Here is a 23,147-nt window from a genome sequence, read left to right on the forward strand (position 1 = left end):
CTTTATTTTTCTAATTATTTTCTTAAAACTGTGTGAAAAATCAAACATGCATATATTATATTTAAGATGAATTGGGTAATATAAATTGTTTGATCCATAAATATTAATTAGGGTACGTAATTTCATGATTACGCGTGTTTCGGATTTGAAAACATACACAGAGAGTTAAATTGTCATTTTTATTTTCTATGGAGAGTTTGCAAGAGTAGTTGTAGCCTGTAGGACAACTATAGTTGGTGGTAATTGTGTAACTCAAATATTTTAAACTGCACAGTAGCTCAAGCGACATGGTTCGATCGTTCTACCCAACAGAGACCATTATTGCAACTCAACAATCTCTCTCTCAATAATTGCACTACTTGCAATCAATGAGAATCGATTTCATGACCTTCTCTTTGATACCAATTGTAGGACCGAGTCGTTTACCGTTTTACCAAAAGCTATAACTAGTTGTAATAGTGCAACTCAAATCATTTAAATCGACAGCAGTCCAAGTATCATGGTTCGATCGTTTTACCCAACAAAAACAATTATTGCACCCCAACAGTCGTGTATATATTGCAACAAGCCATAAATATTATAATAGAAGGTTTACATGTGTAACATAACATCCGTAGTAAATAAATATTATTATATACGATGTAAATCATGCGATTTAAAACTTAATTATATATCTCATGATATTATATTATTTAACAATTATAGTACACAATTAATGCCCACTTGGTGGTGTATGTGGGAGTGAAATGTGCATGGAGAAGAACGAGGAATTAATAACAAAATTAGATGATAATTAATAATGCTAATAATATAATTAGTCGGTCGTATATATATGTGGTGTGTCTCGTGGGCTCACGTCCGTCGAAATGGCGATCATTCCGGTGCTGATTCCACTGCCTTTATTTCTTCTTTGTCTTCTTCTCTTCCACAAATATCATATTCTTTTTTCGGATTTCAAGGCTAACACCACCACATATATGTCTGTTTCTCTCCATTTCAATATTTCGATCACAAGAAACTACTAATATTCTTCTCTTTTTTTTATAATGTTTTATACATTCTCCAGCATTAATTGTGTATCGGAACACGGGTTTCAAGACTTGGGAAATTATTATTATTATTATTATTATTATTATTATTATTATTATTATTATTATTATTATTATTATTATTATTCCATCTCGTTTGTCATAAATGATACGCATAATGATTTTGAATGACTATTGATTATGATGGAATTCACCTTTGAAACGTTGTATGAAATTGCATATGAGCATGTATATTTGTCTTTTTGTAATCTATTATCTTTATGTTATCATATATATGTTCTATAATGTGTCGTACGTCTCGGGTTGTCTAGATGATTTTTAATTTTTAAAAAATATTGATATATTTTTTTTAAAAAAATATTTAATTAAATTTATGCATATTTTGTTGAAATATATGCACATAAAAATTTATGCATATTAATTAATAACTAATAAGCATGTATATATATAGATAGATGCGTTTCTTTCAAGTGCCCACCTATCATGCCCACCACCATGTCCACCAATGATGTGACACTATTCTATTGGATGAGATAAAGATGTGATAAATTGTAGGTCTAATAGAATAGTGCCACATCATTGGTGGGCATGGTGATGGGCATCGTAGGTGGACATTTGAAAAAAACTCATCTATTATACTGGTCCACCATATACAAGTCAACTCATCTATTGTATTGGTCAACTCACTTATTGTACATGGTGGGCACGGAATTGGGCATAATAAAACTCTATATATATATTTAAAAAAATTGTTTGGGTGTCATCTAGATAGCCGTTTAAGGACCTAGGTGTTAGACTGTGGGTGGTCACCCGTCAACCGTCTAGTGCTTTTAGAACCTTGTTGTTATGAAATTCCAGTAATTGTCTGCAATTTTTGTTGTATTTACAATTTTTGTTGCTGACATAAAGACGATATTGTTGAGTGTCAAAAAGATTGGCATACAAAATGGAAATCGTAATTTTTTTTAAAGAAAATATTCATCTGCTTTCTTTTTTCAAGAAAAAAAAAAAAGTACATATTTATGTCATCGTACAAATCGGACTCTCCCTTAACTTCCAGAAGAACTAATTAACTAAAGCATTAGAGAGGCACGAGAGATTCAACCACAACCTTAATTTGTTGGTGAATGATTTAATTATAATCCCTCTTATTTATTTTCTTAATTGTGAATCGAGAATGAAATGTGTTGCTGTCATTGAAGTACCTCAACTCAAAGTATACTTTCAACCATTTTGCTGGGAAATTAAATAAACTATTTATTTTTATATTGTTTTTAGTTTTTTGTCTTGACTTAGGACATCAAATGAAAATGTTGTCATATCGAAAGATTGGTACCTCGCACATGACTTATCAATATATATATGACATGTCCCAAAAGGGACATTTTCCTGTTGTCTAATCTACAAATGCTCATTATTTTAGCCTCTTGCCAAACTGATTAAGCTACTTTTTTTTTTTATTTTTCTCCCAATAACATGTGTTTAATTTTATTTTATTTTTTAGAAAATTTCTCCGTTAGGAAAAACTTGTTACATTTATTTAGAAAAATTTATTCGACCATGAAATTTGAGTTCGGAATTTAGTAAATATTATTTCATTTTAATTTTTTGATTTTTTAAATATTTTGTAAAATATATAGAATTGCAGTCCATATAAATTTGGTAGATAAATCGCACAGGCTCGTTAAAATTGTACGAGCATAAAAATAATTATATGGTTCGGATCCAATTCCGATCCAACCACATAAACAAAAAAATTATTGTCCAATATTAAAAGGGATAGAAAAGAATAAAGAGTTAGGACAAGAAGAGTGAGACAATAGATTAATAACACCAACAAAGAATAGAGAGCATAAGAGACAAACATATGGAATATGTTACATAACATTTAAAACTATATGAAACGTATAATTTATGAAAGCGATTTTGAATGTGTTGACCGGATACCATATATTTCGAACCTTAATAATCCCAAAACCCAACACATATATGAACCAATAATAGAGTTCGTGGGATTTTAAATACTGTGCTATATTATTATTATTATTATTATTATTATTATTATTATTATTATTATTATTATTATTATTATTATTATTATTATTATTATTATTATTATTATTATTATATTTCGTGATGTTTGATTACGATACGTTCAATAACTATTTCTTTGAAAAAACTGTGAGCTGACTATTGCAAAAAATCGTCAAGTAACTTGACTTGTTTTGATTTATGATTTTATGTGTGATCAAAATTTGATCGCAATAAGTTTTATCTTTTCAACTTCTGATCATTTTGTATCGAAGAGATGATGTACTAAATATTATTAATACTAGTTATGGAGTACACATATTACGTGTGTAATATAATATATGTTATTAAAATTTTGTGGGTGTAATATAATATTATTAACACAAAATAGTTTTTTGTCAATATAAAGGACATAAAACCAATTGAAAGGGAAACAAAAATAATTAAAATTCAGGAAAGTAATAGAGAAAAAATGTGTTTTTAGTTTATAAGAAAAAATTGCAGTTGCTCTGAAAATGTATGTGGGTGGGTAGTTAGATTTTCAATTGAAGACAAAATGAGATTAGAGAATTTTTGAAAAAAAAAAAAAAAGTGTTGTCCATGACTTAAAATTTGGCTGCAAACAATAGACAAAACTGGAAGAAAATTTTGGTGTCCTCACATCATACCAAAAACAGTTTTTATAAGTGTCTAAAGTATTATAAAATATATATATATATATATATATATATATATATATATATATATATATATAATATATATATATATATACATACTAGTGAAAAAATGCACACGCCTTGCATGTGTAAAATAAAAGTTTTTTTATGTCTTTTTTTTATTAAATCAAAACATGGAGTGAATGGAGGTTTGTGTAATAGTGGATAATAAGAGATAATTATGAAATAATATATTTTGGTGTACTCAAAGGTAGTTAGTTTAATATGCTCATTTTTTACATAATAGAATAGATGCACACAAAATTTTATGCTACATTTGGCGCAACACACCGTGCTACACTTTGCCAAAAAAATGCTCCATTTTCTTAAATTATTAAAAATTAAACGCATTAAACACCATGGATGAACAAAATACAATTAATAATTGATAAAATATTTCATTCACCTATTTTTCAATTAAAATCGGCAATAAATTGTGCCTCAAGCACGATAAATGAGTAAAAATGTATATTGATGATTTTTTTACTTGAAAAAACAGGTGAACAAAATTTTATATCACTGATTAATTGCATTTTATTTATCCATAGTGTTTAGTGTATTTAATTTTTAATAATTTGTGCAAATGGAGTTTTTTTTAGCAAAATATAGCACAATATGTAGCACCAAGTGTAGGCGTATAGCAGAAAATTTCGTTCGAAATAGATGACATCAGATATTGACGTTGATATATCAGTTATCATTAGATAATAATACTGATGAAAACTAAGAAATCAACTTATGAAGTTGTAATGAATTTTTTATTACTCATGAGATTAAAAGTGAAAATAAACCAATTTATAAAACTCTTTAATTTTAAAAAATATATTTCCAATTGTGTGTGTTTTTGGATTTGAAGGAGAGAATTTTGGTTATAGTTGAATCTCGAACTCTAAAGTTAATCATCTCACCCTTGAAATCTTAGTGATAGATGATATCCACACCTCATCGGCTCATGATTCCAATTGTTTTTATAGTGTTTGAATAGACAAAGTGAAATATTGTAATTGGTTGAGAATCTAGAGCGGATCAGGCGCTGACCATGGCTTGGGAAAATACTAACAAATGATTACAATGTTTGCTTCTTATGTTGTTCGTTTTATGCGATGGAATCGTATATTCAATTCCACGAGATATTATAATATAATGTTAATTAAATTAATTAGGTTGAGGAAATAGCCAAGACTAGGGACGCGAATAATATTTTAGTTACATAAGAAAATAATCTCGTTTTTGGAAAATTTAACTCTACGTGTATAAATATTGTCTTAATAATACATCTAAGAGTTGAAATTTATTAATATACGTGAGCTCCATCAAAAAAATAATAGATCCCACATGTATTGAGACCTTTAGATGTGTCTGTACAAATAAAATTATTTTCGAAATTCTTTGAAAATGAATCAGTTCACAAATGTCCAACCTAGCTAACTAAAGATCTCACGAGCCGGTTAGATTTGAATCCAAAAGCACTATAATTTTGAGGTCTCATCCTTACCAGTTACCACGCACACACACACACACATATATAATATTGGATCCAGGTGGTGGTTTATTAATATTTATATAGTTAAATTGTTAATTAATAATAATAATAATAATAAAATATAAAAAAAATGAATATTGAAATTTTGCATCGGCCACAAAGTCACGTGAGGGGTAGCATGTTGACGCCGAGGAATGTGGTTGGGATTATCTGGCTTTCCCAAATTCCTATGGAATATTTGGACACGGGGAGGGAATATTGGTGTTTCCTTTTTCCTTATTACATCACCTCCCCTCAACTACTCCCACTATATACTTTAACCCTTTTACCATCAAATTTCATTATTTTTTATCCAATTTTTGACCCACGAAGCCTTCTCTTTTTCTCTTTTTCTAGATAAATATTTTATATTTTCAATTTTTTATTGATAAGATATAATTATTACCTATGAGTAGAGATTCTATTGATTTTATCTTCAAACTAGTGCCAAAATTAGACGGATATTCGATACCTATAAATGAACCCGATAAATTCTGGCAATGAGTGAATGAGTTGAGTGACAATGTAATATACCAAGGACAGAGAGCCAAACATAACTTCCCCTATCGATAGTACTAAGAATAAACTATTTATCATTTTGAATATATACTTTGTAGTACAGAATTAATAACATATTAAATTTAAAAGAACGTTGTATAAATTTCTCGCAAATTAAGTAAAAATGTATTATCATATTATATAAAAGTATATAGACTTTTGGTCGTAGCAAGTCACACGTGTACAGCTAGCTGTTTACAACGTGCACATCGAGGTTTCATATACAAATTGCAGGAAAATGAGTATCTTTTAGACTAAATAAAGTTGTAGGCAGAAAAAATAAAGAATACGTGTGGCTCACAAAGTCAATATGGTGGGGTAAAATTAGAAAAGCTAAAATAATCGAAAATCTGATCGATAAGCAAGCCTAGAGAAAATGAGCAATAAAAAAAATTACAAGAAATGAATATTTCTGTGATGTTTATCTAGTTAATGTGCTTTGTAGGTTATTACTACATTAGCATGGTGATAGAAGATTTTTCATCACATAAATTAGTGGACGAAGCACACACAATACATGTGTAATGTTATAAAACACATTTATATTTTATTTTAATTGATAAAAGTAAATACATTTCGGATGTTCAATTAAAATAGGGTTACCCAAGTAAATTTAATTTGGTATAACCAGGTGGAACCAAAACGATTTTCACAAGAGGATTAAATTTAATTAATAGTATAGATATTGACAATATGATCATATATACGATTCATTCGGTTTATTTCAACCTATCTTTACAGACATTATCTCCATAATAGATCTAAGTGTCCTAATTTATCAATACATGTAAGATCCACTAAAAATAATTAACCCCACATTTATTGGTAAATGTATACCGTTAGATCTATGTCAAGACAGTGCTTGTATAGGTAGGATCTAACCTTCTCAGAATTTTTAAATATGACATATATATATATATATATATATATATATATATATATATATATATATTTAAATATAAATTAACCAAGCTGCTAGCTAGTTTTTCAAATATTTTAAATTTTTATTATGTTACTGAAATGGTTTACATGATTTCTTCTTTCGACTTTCTTTAGTCAAAATCGTACCTCGTATATATAAGAATAAAAAAAATGGAAAAATTGCTTTTTTTTTGTTATGTATGTTTGTCACTTTGTGATTTCGGTCATCTACATTTTCAGATTTCAGTTTTAGTCCGCTATCTTTATTTTTTTGGCAATTTTAGTCCTTTTTTCGATGTGGCGCTGATGTGGCACCAATGCAGTGCTGATGTGGAGCTGACGTGTATAGTGTCATGTCAGCATTTTCGAAGAAAAAAGCCCGAAATTGCCAAAAATCGAAACATGCAGGACTAAAACTGAAATATGAAAATATACAGGATCAAAATCGCAAAATAACAAAAATACAAGACCAAAATTGCAGTTTTTCCCTAAAAAAATTGTTTTGATTTGGTCGTGAGCTTGGGTTTAATCAATCGATTGGGCTTTAATTCGACTTAAACTATATAAGAATCTATATTATTATTCGTTTTTTTAAAAAAATTTGATCCAAATTAAACATTAAAACTTCAAATCTCAAAGTCGAACCACAAACATTTTTTCGAGTTAACTCGATTATACTAGAATAATGTCTTAAGATTTAATACAATTATATATATATATATATATATATATATATATATATATATTGGTCATATATGATTTCTCATTTGAGATAATGCATTTGACGAATATTTAAGACCGAGATCCTAAAAGTAGATATCGATTAATCAAATAAATAACACTTTAGTCCCGATTTGTAATCAAACCAATATTGCCATTTTTGGTTTCGGTTTTCAATTTTTTTCCAAGTGAAATTATACATCACACCATTTCAAATCAAGGTTTCATTTTCTCCTTCATTATTATATATATATATTTTTTTAAAAAAAAAACTGTAAATACTGTGTAGTTTAATTAATTTGCTGTCTCCCTCTCGCCATTATTTTATCTGACATTCTGACTATGAAAAGCATTCTGCAACTCCTTTATATCTCTCTGTTCATCTTCTTCTTCTTCCCCTCCCTTTCTTTCAATATCATCAAAACCCTATACATAATTAAAAAAGCCTACCACTACAACTACATCTCTCTCTCACACACACTCTAGCACACACTCCACAGCCATGCAAATCATAAGCCACTCATGATATAATAATCACCTTTTTTTTTTGCCCCACCCCATTTCAATATCTACTACGTACCCTCTTCCCAAAGCCTGAGACAAACTCTTTAATTCATTCTCATCTTCTTACACTCCACCTTATTTTTCGTTTCTGTATCAGAATGTTTTTTAGCTCAAAACAACTAGTCATGAATATGGAATGTACCAAAGGTACTACTCATGATCTTTCTTTGCAGATGAGTACACCTAATTCGATATCCAACTCTACTGATCAGTTCAAAGAATCCTCCACCAGCAGCAATGGAAGCGATCTGAGCCATGAGAATATTAATGGTTTTAGCCATCTGCAGATGGAACCCACTTTGGGTTTGTTGAATCCCATTCCTGTGCAGATTAATCCCAGGAATTATACTTTTCAGCATTATAATAATAATTATCAGCCACAGATATATGGGAGCCGCGGGGATTTCAAAAGGAGTAGTTCAAGAATATTGGTGAATGGGATGATCAGTAAAAGAAGCGTCAGAGCTCCCAGGATGAGATGGACTTCCACTCTTCATGCCCATTTTGTTCACGCAGTCGACCTTCTTGGAGGCCATGAAAGTATATATATATATATATATGCTGCTCAAACACTTAATTTTTCAGTTGATTAAAGGGTGTATGTATGTATAACTTTTTCAGTTGATTTCAATTTGTTGATTTGATCTCTGTACGTATATATTTACAGGAGCAACACCGAAATCGGTACTAGAGTTGATGAATGTGAAAGATCTGACTCTAGCTCATGTCAAGAGTCACTTACAGGTAAATTAATTTAAGAGCTAGCCTTAATTAATTTTCATCACTTCAAAGTATATAGTACTATTTATTCATTGAATCATGCACAAGCTTATGATTTTCTTGGGTTGCTTCGCATTTGTTGCTGCAGATGTATAGAACAGTGAAGAGCACTGAAAGAGGAACAGGTAACTTATAAATTCGGATCATTTTTTTTTATTTTGCCTCACAAAAGAGGCCCCATTTGGATCAATCAATCCCACTCCCATTATATATATATATATTCCCTTTGTTTGTGCTCTTTAGTTTCCATCAACTGATCTGTTTCCCACTAACCCTCAAAGCCTCGCTCGAATCATTTCTTCTGATAAAGTGTGTGTACGTTTCCATTGTCTCCATAGTTGAAAACGTTGAGGCAGATCAAGGACAGACAGATTTTGGACTGAGATTGCAAGTTGGAGGGATCGAAGACGATCAAAAGGCTCATGATTTCGATGTTCACAAAATGTTCATGATCAGTCCACCACCATTAGCACTATCATCATTGCAACCAAATAAAAATACATTCATTCTTGATTCTCAGAGGTGAGTGCACTCTGCAACCTTCACTGGGACTACATTTTCTTTTTAAATTCAAAATCCATTAAGTTGTTCTTTTTCTTGGTCTCAACCCTTTTTAGGAAATCATAGTATTGTTCACTCTTATAAGCCATAATCATGATTAGTTAGTTATATATATGATACACTATTAAAAAATAAATATTGTTTCAAAAATAAATGCACCTTAAGTCACGAATTTGCTTTCAAGTATATATTCATGATTCTTGAATATTAAATGTATAAAATTTATGACATCCATACAAGAAAAAAAAAATAGAAGAAATTCGCATGATTAATTAGTTTGTTGGTCAAATGCGACATTTTTCATGTAAAATCAAAATATATGTGAGGATATGGAATGGGAATTGATTCTATTTTATTTTATTTTTTTGGAATTGCAGCTAGCTAGTTGTCAATTTAGACATGCTAGCTATCTTTTGGAAGGAAAAAAAAAATCTTCAAATCCATTTTAAATGTCTCAAAGGAACAAAAATCGAGGTATTTGGCAATAAATTAAAGTCAAAGGAATGGTTGAAATCTCCATAATTGGGTAATAAATAATGTTTTAGGGTGCCATTTGGTGTCACGGCAAGGGATCCTATGTTTGAATATAACCCAAATCTTGGCTGGATTTGTTGACTTAATTTATGGATGGCTTCGTACAAAGCTGATCAGGCCAAACAAAAAAGTATCATAAAGACTGACTTCATTAAATTTGAAAATAAAGTTCAAAGGGTTCATATAAATTACTAAAAAATTTCAAAAGACTAGTTTCTCAATTATTTTCATCAGAAAATTTAAACTTGGCATGCATATAAGTGATGAATATATGATGATCATCTAGAATGTGTTTACTTGTATCAGCACGCAGAATGATTCTCTTAAACATATTCATGCACATATTTGATATTTCAATCTCGTTTTCCTAATTTTGATCACTCTGATTACCAGAATTTCTCGGCCATCTCCGTCGACGAATCGACTAAATCTATCGAGTAATTTTCAAGGGGGAGTCGATGTAATGAAGGTATATATGTGTAGTTTTACAAATACAATAATGTAGGACTATAGGCCTATGAATTTGGACGACGATATCGATGTTTAATGTGTTATAAACATATATATTGTTTTTCTTTCATGAATGTAGGTGGATGGATTAGAGGCAGCCCACGATTTGTCTGCAGAAAAGGGAAAGTCGAATGATTTCAATCGACCATTTTCTTCTCAAGATTTGTCGATTAATTTAGAGTTTACGCTAGGAAGGCCAAGCTTGAGAATGGACAGTACCTCTTCTGCACTGTTAACTCTTTGAATATTAGATTTTCATACATTTGTCATATGTTTAGGCTAGAGTTTGATCAGACGACATAGGCAAAATCTTAATTTATATAATTTGTTTTCATCACATGTTTTCGATGCAAAAAAGAATCGCGATATTAATTATTGGAAGAGATCAACAAGATTTATCATAATTTTGAGGAATTTTGCGTTGTCCCGGATGGGGTTAAAAATTCTAACTATATATATATATGTATCATTTCATGATAATATACATAATTTCAAGTTAAATTAAACGGGTTTCTGAGAAAAAAAAATATTCGGAAACGGTTTTTCCGGGAGGATAATTGTGTTGCTCCTATATATCCCACATGAGTTAGGACAAAAAAAAAGATATTTGAAATGGTTTGTAATGAGCTACAAATGGACTATGCACTGCGACAAATTGCAATCGCGCGCTTGCACTGACCTAAACCCGAGGCGTGACAGTAATCATATTATCTGAATGTGGTTGAATCATAGTTTGGGGACCATCGGTTTGATTTTAACATATGGTTGTTGTTCTGATCCGCTATCGTCCTGGACCACGCCCATTAACGAATCGGGTTTGGAAGCGGTGTTGATGTTCCCTGCTCATGAAACACATGAATGAATGTAGTAGTAGGTATCGTAGCCATTGGCCTGAAGCTTTCATCGATTATCTCGTTTCGTGTTTTGAGTAAACAAATGTACCAAAGAAGCAGTACTATGAGTTGTTTTGCCATATATATGTGTTGGTAACTTTGTAACATCTTAAACAAAATTTCTAGATTCTAGCAACAAAAATTTAGATTTATCCAAATGTTAACATGAATGCTAAAGGACATTATGAGTCTTGATCCCTGATATAATTGATGTTGATCGATATGTAAAGCACTGCGGAAATGAAAATCACGCCGCCAATTATTAAATGTTTTCCAAAATTGAAGCATTTAGATTAAAGTGCATCTAAGGATGAATATTTAATAATAGATGTGAGGTACATTAAAAATCAATAGATTTTCCATGTGTATTGGTATATAATTGTCTAAGATTTGATGAACCATTATAGTACGATTTAATCATGTCAAATATCAGTCTTAGTTGTGTCAATCAATAATATACTGATGTGAAATTGCACATGCTAACATCACGTCAGTACTACATCAATGCCACATTAATACACATTGGAAAAATGACTCAAATTGGAATAACAAAAACAAAATAAAACAAAACAAAGACGGTGTACTAAAATTTCATGGACCGAGAATAATTTTTTTTTGATTTAAATAAACAATCATTTTCATTCATATTAAATGGAAAATATTTTTTTTTCTATATATGTATGAAAACCAAAATTTCTGAATTTGTACTGCATCGGGCTCAAAACTCAAACATGCTCCTTAGTGGACCGAGCCTTTCTTAGTGCCCAGTTAACAAATAATGTTACATGCCTCACATGTAATCGAGTTGGGATAGAATTTTGTTTGAGGCTTGGTCTTTACGTACCAACATTTGCATATATTCTGATTTTCTAATTCGGATGGTTCAAGCGTTAATTAAAACTATATCTAGAGATGTCGTTTGGTTTTATGGATGAGATATATGAGAGATGAATCGAAGTGTGATAAAAACATGATGAAATATGGATAAACAATTAATACATAGATATGAACAATATATTATTTTGTATGTTTTTAATTTTATAGGATTATTGTGTTTATTATTATAGAATCTCTTAATTGTCCTTTCCAATTTTTACTCATCTTCCACTGATACCATGGGTGAGAAGAAATTTTTCATCAATCCCACATATAATGTCATATTAGGTCATGAGATGACATTGTGTTAACAAAAAAATGAAAAAAAAAAAAAACATAAGATGAGTAAAAATTTATGAATCATCCCACTTTCATTTAATATACCAAACTGTACCATAGAGATTTGTGATTCTGATAGAGTTAAAGCTCTTCTTCATCATCCGGTATTCTAGGACATCGTGCATATGAGATCATCGCAAATGAAGCGGCTCACACCTTAGCTCGAGAAGCTTTGAAATCGGATTCTTCCTCCTCGGTTTCGGGATGTTGTAACTTGTGATATAATGAGTTAAATCTCATTACTTGTTTTATTCCGAAAAGAGAAAGAAAAAATATCTAATTGTCTATATGTTATATATATATAATCTCAAATAGTAAAATAATAAATATTGAACTATGTCCATTACAAGACTTTAAGGCATAATTTGATATACTTGATAATTGAGTAATTAATAAATTATCCTCTCGTATCCCATGTTTGGTATATTTTTAAAAAGATCATGATAAGTCAATGAGCCCGTGATAAATGTTTCTACAAGTAGACTATGTATCCATTTAATTTTGTGTGATAAATTTAATACAAGCAAAAAAATACCACAAAAATCCAAATTTAATTATTACATTTATGCATGTGCAAGATCTTGAATAACAATGAAAAATAAAATTTATTATGGTAAAGTTAATTTCGTCATTACAACTCAATATATAAATTTAATCACTCTTATTAAAATCATACCAAACATTTAATATAGTATCCTATCATTTTACTTATCCTTAATTTATCCTTATAGATACCGTTTGGTATCATGGATGGGATGTGCGATAGATGAATAAAAACATGATAAGATGTGGATAAGCAAGACATAGATATGAATAATATGTTGTTTTGTGTGTTTTTTATTTTATAGGATTATTGTTTTTATTCTCTTAATCACCATTGTCAATTTCACATAATTTCACTTATATGACACTCATCCTCCACTAATACCATGAGTTAAGAGGTATTTGTCATCAAACCTATATCTAATGTTATACCGGGCCATGAGATATCATTGTGTTAACAAAAAAATGAAAAAAACATGGGATGAGTAAAAATTTGTGTCTTATCCCACTACCATCTTATGTACCAAACGATACCTATATTGTATATCTTTTGCTTATGCTATCCTATGTATCAAACTATGTCTAAAAGAATATATTTTTTTTAGGAAAGAAAAGACCGAAATTTGTGGTCACTTCAAAAAACAATAATTAATACTTGGAATGAAATAATTGCACAATAATTCCAATCACATGATAATTATTTTCCCATCTGACCTGTCTTGAAAACAACCACCCCCTCATTACAGCTTAAAGATCCTCTGCTGCAAAAAAAAAGTAATTGCCACCATTATGACCCCTGTCCCAACCACACCATCCAGCCGTCCATTATCGTGAACCATCTCTGTCACCAAATCACGTCCGTCCATCTACTCCAAATAATATCGCCTACCCCTTTTCTTTCTTCATGCAAATTGAAATCGGAGACATTTGGATAACAATGGGGCCAATCGGAATATAAACATTTCACACACTCTCCTCCAATATTCTTAAAGTGGAGCAAATTATTAATTTCCCAAGGTATCGTTTGACGTAGAAAATAAGATTGTTTTTGTTCAATATTCAACTCAAATTGTATAAATAATTAGTTTCATATATCATTGTTAAGTAATGTTAATAGTTACTGTTTGATGATATCAATTATATAATTCTGGTTTCATTTAGATTTAACATAATGTTTCATGTATATTGCTTTACGAATAATATGTTATAACGCAAACCCCACCCCCCAAAAAAAAAAATTAGTGTATATATATATATATTGGTTTTGTTTGGTATTATTTTTAATAAACTTTAATGGGTTGTGTTCCATTTTTTTAATATATAATAAATTGGTTTCTCAAATAAAATAAAGTAATTTATTTTAAGTGACAATCAAACTCTTTTTCTATGGGATATTTGATTTATTTTTTATATTCGACTCTTCCGAGTGGACGACTAACACAGTGACACACAACACCCAATTAAGATTTAAGGTCGTTTTGCCTTAAAAAAATATTTAAGGACATTTCGTAAATGATTTCAGGTTTTTTTGTTTATTTTTTTTTCATATCGTGTATTTTAAATCATTTTTCCTCAAAAAATTAGATTTTGGTTTTTTGAGAGCATATATTTCTTAATTTTTTTATTTATTTTTTTTCTTGTTTTAAATCTTTGTTTTATTTAATTATGGGACAACACATTCGATATCAATGTTAGAAATACTAAAATTTATTGTAAAAAATAAAATTAGCATTGTTAATTTTTGCGTTTTTGATTATTTTTGTTTGACTATTTCTATATGTTGAATAATTGGTCGAAAATATTTGTGGATAACAATGTATTTTTACTATATTCATGAATCATAATGTAATTTAATTAATAAAGATAGAATAGATAATGTTAAATAAAATAGCAAAAAATTGAATGCAATGAATCTAGTTTTATCTACTAAGTTTTATCCAAAAAACTTTGCAGAACATGAGATGCTGCAATTAAAAATCCAATTTGAGTATTTTGATCATGTTCGACAACTTTATTATATTAAAAATCACTCGAAACTTATTTAATTATTTAGAGCTTGAGAGAGGTTTGAGCTTACCCTTTTCTTGTTTTTCTTTTTTTTATTTCTAATAATATCTCTATTTTTTTAAAAAAAAAATCAAAAATCTATCATGTTTACGCTTTCAGTTCTTCTTCTTTGGCCCCCTCTTGCGTGATCCTGGCTGCGTCCCTGATTGTAATGATATTGATTGTAATGATATTGAGTTTGACTTTACTATAGGTTTGTCTAATCTAAAAAACAATTAGACGAACAATCAATTCAATTCAGCATATAGTTTAAATTTTTTTAAATATTTATAATATTTTTCTAGATATTGGTCAGTTTTGCTATGTGATCTATATATTACATTTTAAATATCAAATGTAAAAAGCATAAATAAATTAAATTATCCGCATTTATTTCTTAATTTTCACAATATATTATATATATTATAATATTATATATATAAATATAAATAATATAAATCAAACTTGTCATTCTTGCCCAGTAGTACAGTTAACCGGACGTCGTCCAACATGTTCCCGCCAAAACCAGAAGCAAGCAATCGACGCGGCGGAGCCACGGCGGAAAGAGTGATCGTGGCGGTCAAAGTAGAGAAGGTCATCTCCAAGGTTGCGTTGGCTTGGGCTCTCACCCATGCGGCCCGGCCCGGTGACTGTGTTACTCTCCTCGCCATCGTTTCCCCTAAAAAAACCGGTAATTTGTTCAATTCTGAGCCAAATTCGGTCCTTAAAGTCTTCCTTTTTTTCCTCTTTCACAGCGATGCATCACTGAATTTGTGTATTCACTGTGAGTAATCACAAACACGTTCTGTGTTTTGTGTGTACTTAACAGATGGGAGGAGATTTTGGGGGTTTCCGAGGTTGAAAGGGGACTGTCGTAGTAATGTCCCGGCTTTGGTACCGGATCGGATTGGGCAGATCTCTGAGTCTTGTTCTCAGATGGTTCTCAAAGTTCAGGATCAAATCCAGGTACTTTGTTACTTTGGTGTCCTCTTGTTTCCTTTTCTTTTTCCTGTAGCTTTTTAAACTATTTTTTTTATGGATATCTATGAAATTACTGCCTTGGTTGAGATCCAGTGGCGGGATATTACTGCTTTTAGGCTGCAGCTAAAATTTGAGTAATTTTCTCACCGGAATCGGCAACTAGCTGCCATTACAGCCACTTTTGGGAGATGAACATTATTTTCAAGAAATCGGAAAATGTCTGTTTTGCTAAAAACTCGGTTGACTTGCCCGTATGATAGAAGGTTCTGACCTTGTAAAGATGTTCGGCTGGGTTTACTTCAACCTAACTTGAGGGTATTATCCTAATAGGAGATCTAACAACCCATGATTTGCCATGTCAACTCTATAATATTAATTATGCATATGTGTTCAGATGTGGACTCTTGGATGAATTATTTGGTTATCACCCATATGATAGGATCTCGTTAACCGTTCGGGTGAATCAGGTATTGTGAAAACAGTAAGTTGAGAGGTTGCTTGGACGTTTGAAATCCTAATGAGAAACCAAGAAATTCTTTTGGCATACTTATGCATTTCTTAGGCGATAGGTTTAAATGATTACATTCTGGTAATGCCCATCCTTAAAGCTGCTATATGCCGCAATAAAATTAAAATCCTCAGCTATGGCCAGTATAGTTTATCGTTTTTCACCACAGCCAAAAACTATAACACTAGCTTTACATGGATATGATCTAATGTAGGGCAGCCATTCTTTAGCATGTAGGCTTAACTGTAGATGATTATATTTTTGTCCTCTTTAAGTCCTGCTGCGAAAAGAGGAGGATAAGAGCTTATTCGTTGATGAAATTAAATTGCTAGATATACACAATATTATGCAGCTAATATTTAGTTGTTGGTCGCAGGTCAGAGTGCAGATTAAGGTTATATCAGCTACATCTGCTGGTGCTGTTGTAGCTGAAGCAAAAAACAATGCGGCCAACTGGGTCATTTTGGACAAGTAAATAAACCTAAATAGGTTTTGTACTTTTCCTGATATTACAAGTTCCTAGATTCAGACATGCTATTCGATATATTAATATATTAGTAGCTCCATTGTTAGCCTAGTATTGTGAACGGGTAATATTTTGGATCCACATTCTTTGTGTTAAAATTCAGCTAAGTCTATCAAATTTTACTGTCTTTGCCCCTATCAGTTATACTTCAAATGACAACCTGTGCATGCAGTTGTGAAAATAAATGAATTTTGGTACTCTGATGTATAATCATTAACTAAGCTATGCAAGTGGCATTTCCTTTCATTTGAATATCCAGTACTCAAGGTGCGACCTCTGTTTTGTGACTAAATATTACGAGAGTTTCATTCATAAATAAATAAATGAACTGACCGAGGTTAGAAAGAATTGGTATGATGCATTCTGATTCTGGTCATAAAAAATTTTGGAGCACTTCAATTGGATTTTGAGATCTAGAATATCATTTTGGCTAATGGTAATATGGTCTGGAATGAATCTAATTCTCTCCCTCTTCCACAATAATATCAACATAACAGTTCAAGCCTTGAATGCAAAAAAAAATTCCAAATTTGGTCTCTGTTGGTATGTTGAATCTGTTAAGTGGCTTCTTCCGTGCTAAGACTACAATATCACACTTAAGAGCCGCATCAGGAGTAGTTGTTTATATCAAATGAATTCAAAGAAACTTTTTGGATGGGAAAATACAAGTGTAAATTCAACCCACCATTGTTATATCTATTAGTTGACTCAATCAACGGCATGATATTGTTCTTCCAAATAGTCTGCATTTTCTTCAGCTAGGTTCTAACCCATCCGTATTATTTGGATCTGAAGAGCAATCTCATTGGTGTTTTTCTCCTAATACAGGAAACTGAAGAGAGAGCTAAAGCTTTGCATCGATGAACTACACTGTAACATAGTGGTCATGAAGGGTTCCCAGGCAAAAGTCCTTCGTCTCAATCTAGCAAGCTCAAATGATCCTGAAACACCCTTTTATTCGACAACTTCTTCACCTATTAGAGATTTCAAAAAGATGCACGGCCAAAATATGAAGCATACCACACCTGTTAGCAGTCCTGAGGACCCAAATACCTCATGCACTAGGACCTCAGAAGAAAATTCGTTATCAAGTCCTGACACGGGGGCTTCTGTGTTTGTTGTTTATGAACAAAATCCCTTATATGACGGGGCGAGTAAAAATAAAAATTCACTCACCAGACGGTATGTGTTCAACAATTTAAGCAAAAGAATAATCAATGTGTCAGAAAACATGGAATTGGCTGCTTGTCGGAATCAGAGAATCTTCTGGATTGCACAAAATGACACAGTTGATGAGAAAATTCCAGCAAGAGGAAATCTCAATAATATCTCTAAAACTGCATATACTTCTGCCACAAAGGAATTAGATAATTTTAGTCAATATAAGGAAGATACCAAGGTAAGAGGATCTGTACTTAATGAAATTGGTGATGGAGATCATGTATATGACTCTAGCATACGGGAAGCTGTCTCTCTAGGTAAAACTTGTCCAACACCACCCCCTTTGTGTTCTCTGTGTCAATCTAAGGCTCCAGCATTCGGAAAACCCACAAAAAAATTTCACTACAAAGAGCTAGAGGAAGCTACAAATGGTTTCTCAGCAACAAATTTTGTGGCAGAAGGTGTATTAGGTTTGGTACACAGAGGGGTTCTGAATAATGGGTTGGTCATAGCAGTGAAGCGACTAAAATTTTCTGGGCCTCAAAGAGAAGATGATTTTTGCAGGGAAGTGCGAGTATTGAGTTGTGCCCAGCACAGAAATGTTGTATTGCTCATTGGTTTCTGCATCGAGGGGGATAAGAGATTACTGGTATATGAATATATGCAACAGCTCCTTGGACTTCCATTTGCATGGTATCTTTTTTCTCTGTGATTATATCTACCATGAATACTATCTACCTTTTCAACTACTGATTGAGGAACCTCATAAGATCTGAAATGCACCGGCCTTCATTTTTAGGGAATAAAAGGCTTGTTCTTGATTGGCAAGCACGCTTGAAAATAGCCGTAGGAACTGCCAGGGGATTGCGATACCTTCATGAAGATTGCAGAGTGGGATGTATAATTCACGGGAAATTGCGGCCGAGCAACATCCTCCTAACACATGATTTCGAACCTCTGGTATATATTGTATTAATGTTTAGAAGCAAAGCATTCTCTGGTACAGTTTCAGCACAGATTGTCTCTGCCCTTGTAATCCACAATGAATTGATAATTCAGTATATATGAAGTATTTAATATTAATTTCAGTCATTCAGTTATAGAGGGCCTCCCCTTTTAGTTGAAAAGAGATTGATGGAACTGGTTACCTATTACTCTGATGGATAATATTGATCATCCACCCTCATCCTATGCAGCAGTCAGTGTATAGTGGAACTTTATCTACAATCACATGACATGGTCTTTTTATTCAGGTTGCTGATTTTGGAGTGGCAAGATTGAACAGTGAATGGGAGTTCTGTCATAGGAACCAAGTTGTTGGAACTTCAGGGTAAATTACAGACTTCCTAATCAACTATCTTGCAACTATTTGTTTTGTGCTATTGGTTATTGTTAACATACACCGTTAGTTCAGCAAAAGTAAATTATCCTGATACCCCAATCTCCAAAACTTCAGTTGATGTCTTTAATTTCAAGCACAGGTTTTCGGAGATTGGCAAGACATGGTTTATTGTTCATTTGGTTGGTTTTCGTTATGTTTCCTTAGGTATCTTGCCCCAGAATGTTTCTCTGATGGGAAACTGACGGAGAAAGTTGACATTTATGCCTTTGGCCTCGTACTATTAGAGCTCATAACCGGCCAGCGAGCTCATGATATGCAATATTGTATGGAACATCAATTTTTGTTAGATAATATTCATGTTTTATCTGCCATGGAACCAATTCACATATTGGCGTACAAGCATCAGTTGCTGGATCCACACTTGGCCTCATACCAAATTCAGGGTTTACCCTATGAGCTTCATGCAATGGGATGGGCTGCCTCATTGTGCCTACAGCAAGATCCTGAGCTGAGGCCACCAATGTCAAAGGTTCTACTCTCCTTGACCTTCACAATTTGTAGTGCTTTAATATCTAATTTAGACGGCAGATGACAGTTACAAGTGAATTTTACTTGTATATTGTCTGTGTCCAAGATAGGTAGTTAAAATGCTAGAAGGAGGAAATCAGGTTGCTTCCATGTCTCTGGACATGACCTCGGTTGGTTGTAGAAGTGGGCACATGCAGGGACCCACAAATTCGCAACCCCAATCGAAAAGGATGCACTCACGCAGGCTTTCTTACTGAGAAGTTGTCGAACCCCTTTGTCTAATGGTAATCAGATGCCCAAAGGTAACTAAGCTAGATGAACTCATGAACCTGAAAATGACATGACCCTTGTATTCTTGCATTTCATCCGTCAAGTCCAATGTCCTTGTGAATGCGAAAGACTACTAGAAATTCTATTCTTCCATTATACTTTAATCTGTTGAAATGAACAGTTCAATGCTATGCAGGTTTGGAAGTTGATGGTAAGCACTCAGTTGGCACGATCTGAATAAAGACAAGCACTCAACTCTATAAAAGGCCGGACATATTCTATCTGTCGAATATAAGTCAATATTCATTCTAAGAAAAGGAAATTTGTATTCACCAATCAAATTTTAGGAAATGTAGATGCAGAATGCTGCCTTTGTGTAAATTAAATGGTCAATCCTTGTAGAAGTTATTCCCAAATGCCAAAAAGTCCATTACTTTTTTTTTTCCTGATACTTAAATCTCTATCTTTTGCATGAAACTAAAGGTGCAGTCCTTCTAATTGATACACTAAAAGTAGTACACCATATTAGAAATTGAAAATCGATCAAATAAAAACAGTGGTATAACATAATCATTATCCTATTTCTTACAACTTGAAATCATATTAGAAAAAACTTATAATCATGTAAGTAATACATTCATTAACCATAATAGTCCATCACACCAACAGTCCAGGTAATTAACTCGTACTTTACAAATAGTTTCCTCCTTCATGTTCCCATCGATTAAAAAACAAAATCCAAAACCTTATAATCAAACACTCACCAAGATCACACGAACTCAGTACTTGGCAGATGGTATTGATTCCCAGTTAAAATTCCCCTCACTCTGCTGCATCAAAGCCATCTGCTGCAGATCCGGCGCTGTCTCCGACACGCTCCAAACCTTCACTGATTTATCAAGACTCCCACTATACACAACCCACTTCTTATCTCCGGAACTGGCAGATTCCTTGTCCTCCTCCACCGCCAGGCACTTCACCGGCCCAGTGTGTCCTGTCAGAACTGAGAGGCAAGTGTGCACGGCCCCTTCCCTCCTCCATATGCATATAGTCTTATCAGCAGACCCGCTGAAAACCAAATTCCCAGCCGATGCCAAGCAGAGAACAGCCAGTTTGTGCCCCTTCAGCACACCACCATGTGACAGCTGCTTCTCCAGTTCCCAGAAATTCACTATCCCATCTGACGACCCGCAGTACACGATAGAACCCGACGCATTGACAGCCAGTGCTGTGACTGCAGACTCTTGGCTGAGAAGTGTCTGTGTTAATACATGCCTCATCACCTTACCATTTTGTTCCCTTTTCCAGACTTTAACGGTCCCATCGGCTGAGCCGGTGTAGACGACCCCATTGATGCTCGACACAACGGAGTTAACAGCATCATCATGTGCCTTGACTGATTCGACGCATTTCGAGTTCTGTACCCTCCACACCTTAAAAGTTCTGTCCCAAGAAGCAGAATAGAGTAGCCCTGTTTCTTGATTCATGCTTAAGCAAGAAATAGCATCTGTATGTTTGATCCAAATCGCCGTCCTCTTGCGCTTTACCTCCACATAGTTTTTCGGCCTGATCGAGGCTTTGAAAATGTCAAAGAATGTAGGGAAGGTGCCACAGCGCTTGTGCAGACTAGGATCTTTAGGATTGATCTTCCACACCCGAACCTTCCCATCTTGATGGCCAGTGAAAATCTTATCACCACATATGATAATGGCCTTAACAAGGCCGCTGTTGGATTTGAAAGCCGAGAATTCTTGCATATTCTTCCAAACTCGAATGTTCTTGCTGTCCGAGCCTGTGTAGAGGATGTCATTCTTGGCTGCCAGTGAATAGATGTGGCCCTCTTCTCGAACAAGTGAGCAGATAAGCCCGTTTTGAGGGACGTTTTGGGACGAGTTCTCGGAGAAGTTAGACCAGGGGGACTTGGCAAAGGGTGAGGTCTGGTTCCATGGAGACATCATCATGGGGGATCCCTCACAGCTGAGGCGGTTGGCATCATAGGCCGAGAAGTTGCTGTTTCGCATGGCGAAATCATCTACATCGTTCGAGGCAGCCGATGAGGATGAGATGTGGGAATGATTGTTATTGTTTTCTTCCAACATTGTGGAGTCAGTTTGATCTTCTACCATATTCTTGATCATAAGGTAAAGGTTTTATGGATAATGCAGCAAGAAAAGAATATGAGAATCAAGAAGGAGGTGGCCTCTCGTTTGGGAAATTGATGAGAATGTGATGATTGTGGTATGGAGATGGGAATGGAGGAGATGATTTGTAGGGAGGGATTGAAGGCGGGAGACAAATTAGGAGAATTTATAGAATGGGAAATAAAATTAAGGGTATGGCTACATTTATGAGGAGTGAGTTACCTAATTAATTGTTGGTGGTAAAAAAATTTAGTTTATTTTATGTGCTCCATATTTTGTTGTTTAAATGATATTCTTAGGCCGTCTATAAGTACAACTTCTAAGCAAGGTATTTAAATTTTTAACAAGATTTTTATTATGTGCACCAATTTTGTGATTTTGCTACATAAACGAATTACATCCCACATATGCATCTTTCATATATATAAAATAAGATATGGTTAAAGTTAACATATATTATATATATAGTGTTGGACACCATAAAATAAATATATATATATATATATATATATATATATATATATATA

At 32.8% G+C, this 23,147-nt stretch overlaps 2 protein-coding genes and 1 pseudogene across 2 annotated transcripts; 2 read left to right on the forward strand and 1 right to left on the reverse strand.

Annotated features, from left to right (window-relative positions):
• Positions 1–7,975: 7,975 nt before the first annotated feature.
• On the forward strand, positions 7,976–10,739 carry LOC140882263 (probable transcription factor KAN4). The gene is made up of 6 exons (XM_073288173.1): positions 7,976–8,621; positions 8,749–8,825; positions 8,950–8,986; positions 9,200–9,383; positions 10,350–10,425; positions 10,546–10,739. Exons 1-6 carry the CDS (start codon positions 8,180–8,182, stop codon positions 10,708–10,710), a joined length of 981 nt encoding a protein of 326 aa, XP_073144274.1. The 5' UTR covers positions 7,976–8,179; the 3' UTR covers positions 10,711–10,739.
• A 4,915-nt stretch (positions 10,740–15,654) lies between these two features.
• On the forward strand, positions 15,655–20,917 carry LOC140882256 (inactive protein kinase SELMODRAFT_444075-like; annotated as a pseudogene).
• A 124-nt stretch (positions 20,918–21,041) lies between these two features.
• Positions 21,042–22,731, reverse strand: LOC140875090 (protein JINGUBANG-like). Its single transcript, XM_073278635.1, has one exon. The coding sequence runs from the start codon at positions 22,615–22,617 to the stop codon at positions 21,259–21,261; it is 1,359 nt and encodes a 452-aa protein (XP_073134736.1). The 5' UTR covers positions 22,618–22,731; the 3' UTR covers positions 21,042–21,258.
• Between the last annotated feature and the right edge of the window lie 416 nt (positions 22,732–23,147).

Source organism: Henckelia pumila, chromosome 1 (assembly GCF_033568475.1).
Source record: "Henckelia pumila isolate YLH828 chromosome 1, ASM3356847v2, whole genome shotgun sequence".
NCBI classification, from domain to species: domain Eukaryota; kingdom Viridiplantae; phylum Streptophyta; class Magnoliopsida; order Lamiales; family Gesneriaceae; genus Henckelia; species Henckelia pumila.

Bases quoted from the DNA above. Each gene is read 5' to 3' on its own strand.
- LOC140882263 (XM_073288173.1), top strand. From the start codon at position 8,180: ATGTTTTTTAGCTCAAAACAACTAGTCATGAATATGGAATGTACCAAA. The intron at 8,622-8,748 runs GTATATATATAT...ATATATTTACAG, and splicing joins CCTTCTTGGAGGCCATGAAA to GAGCAACACCGAAATCGGTA. The intron at 10,426-10,545 runs GTATATATGTGT...TCATGAATGTAG, and splicing joins GGGGAGTCGATGTAATGAAG to GTGGATGGATTAGAGGCAGC.
- LOC140875090 (XM_073278635.1), bottom strand. From the start codon at position 22,617: ATGATCAAGAATATGGTAGAAGATCAAACTGACTCCACAATGTTGGAA.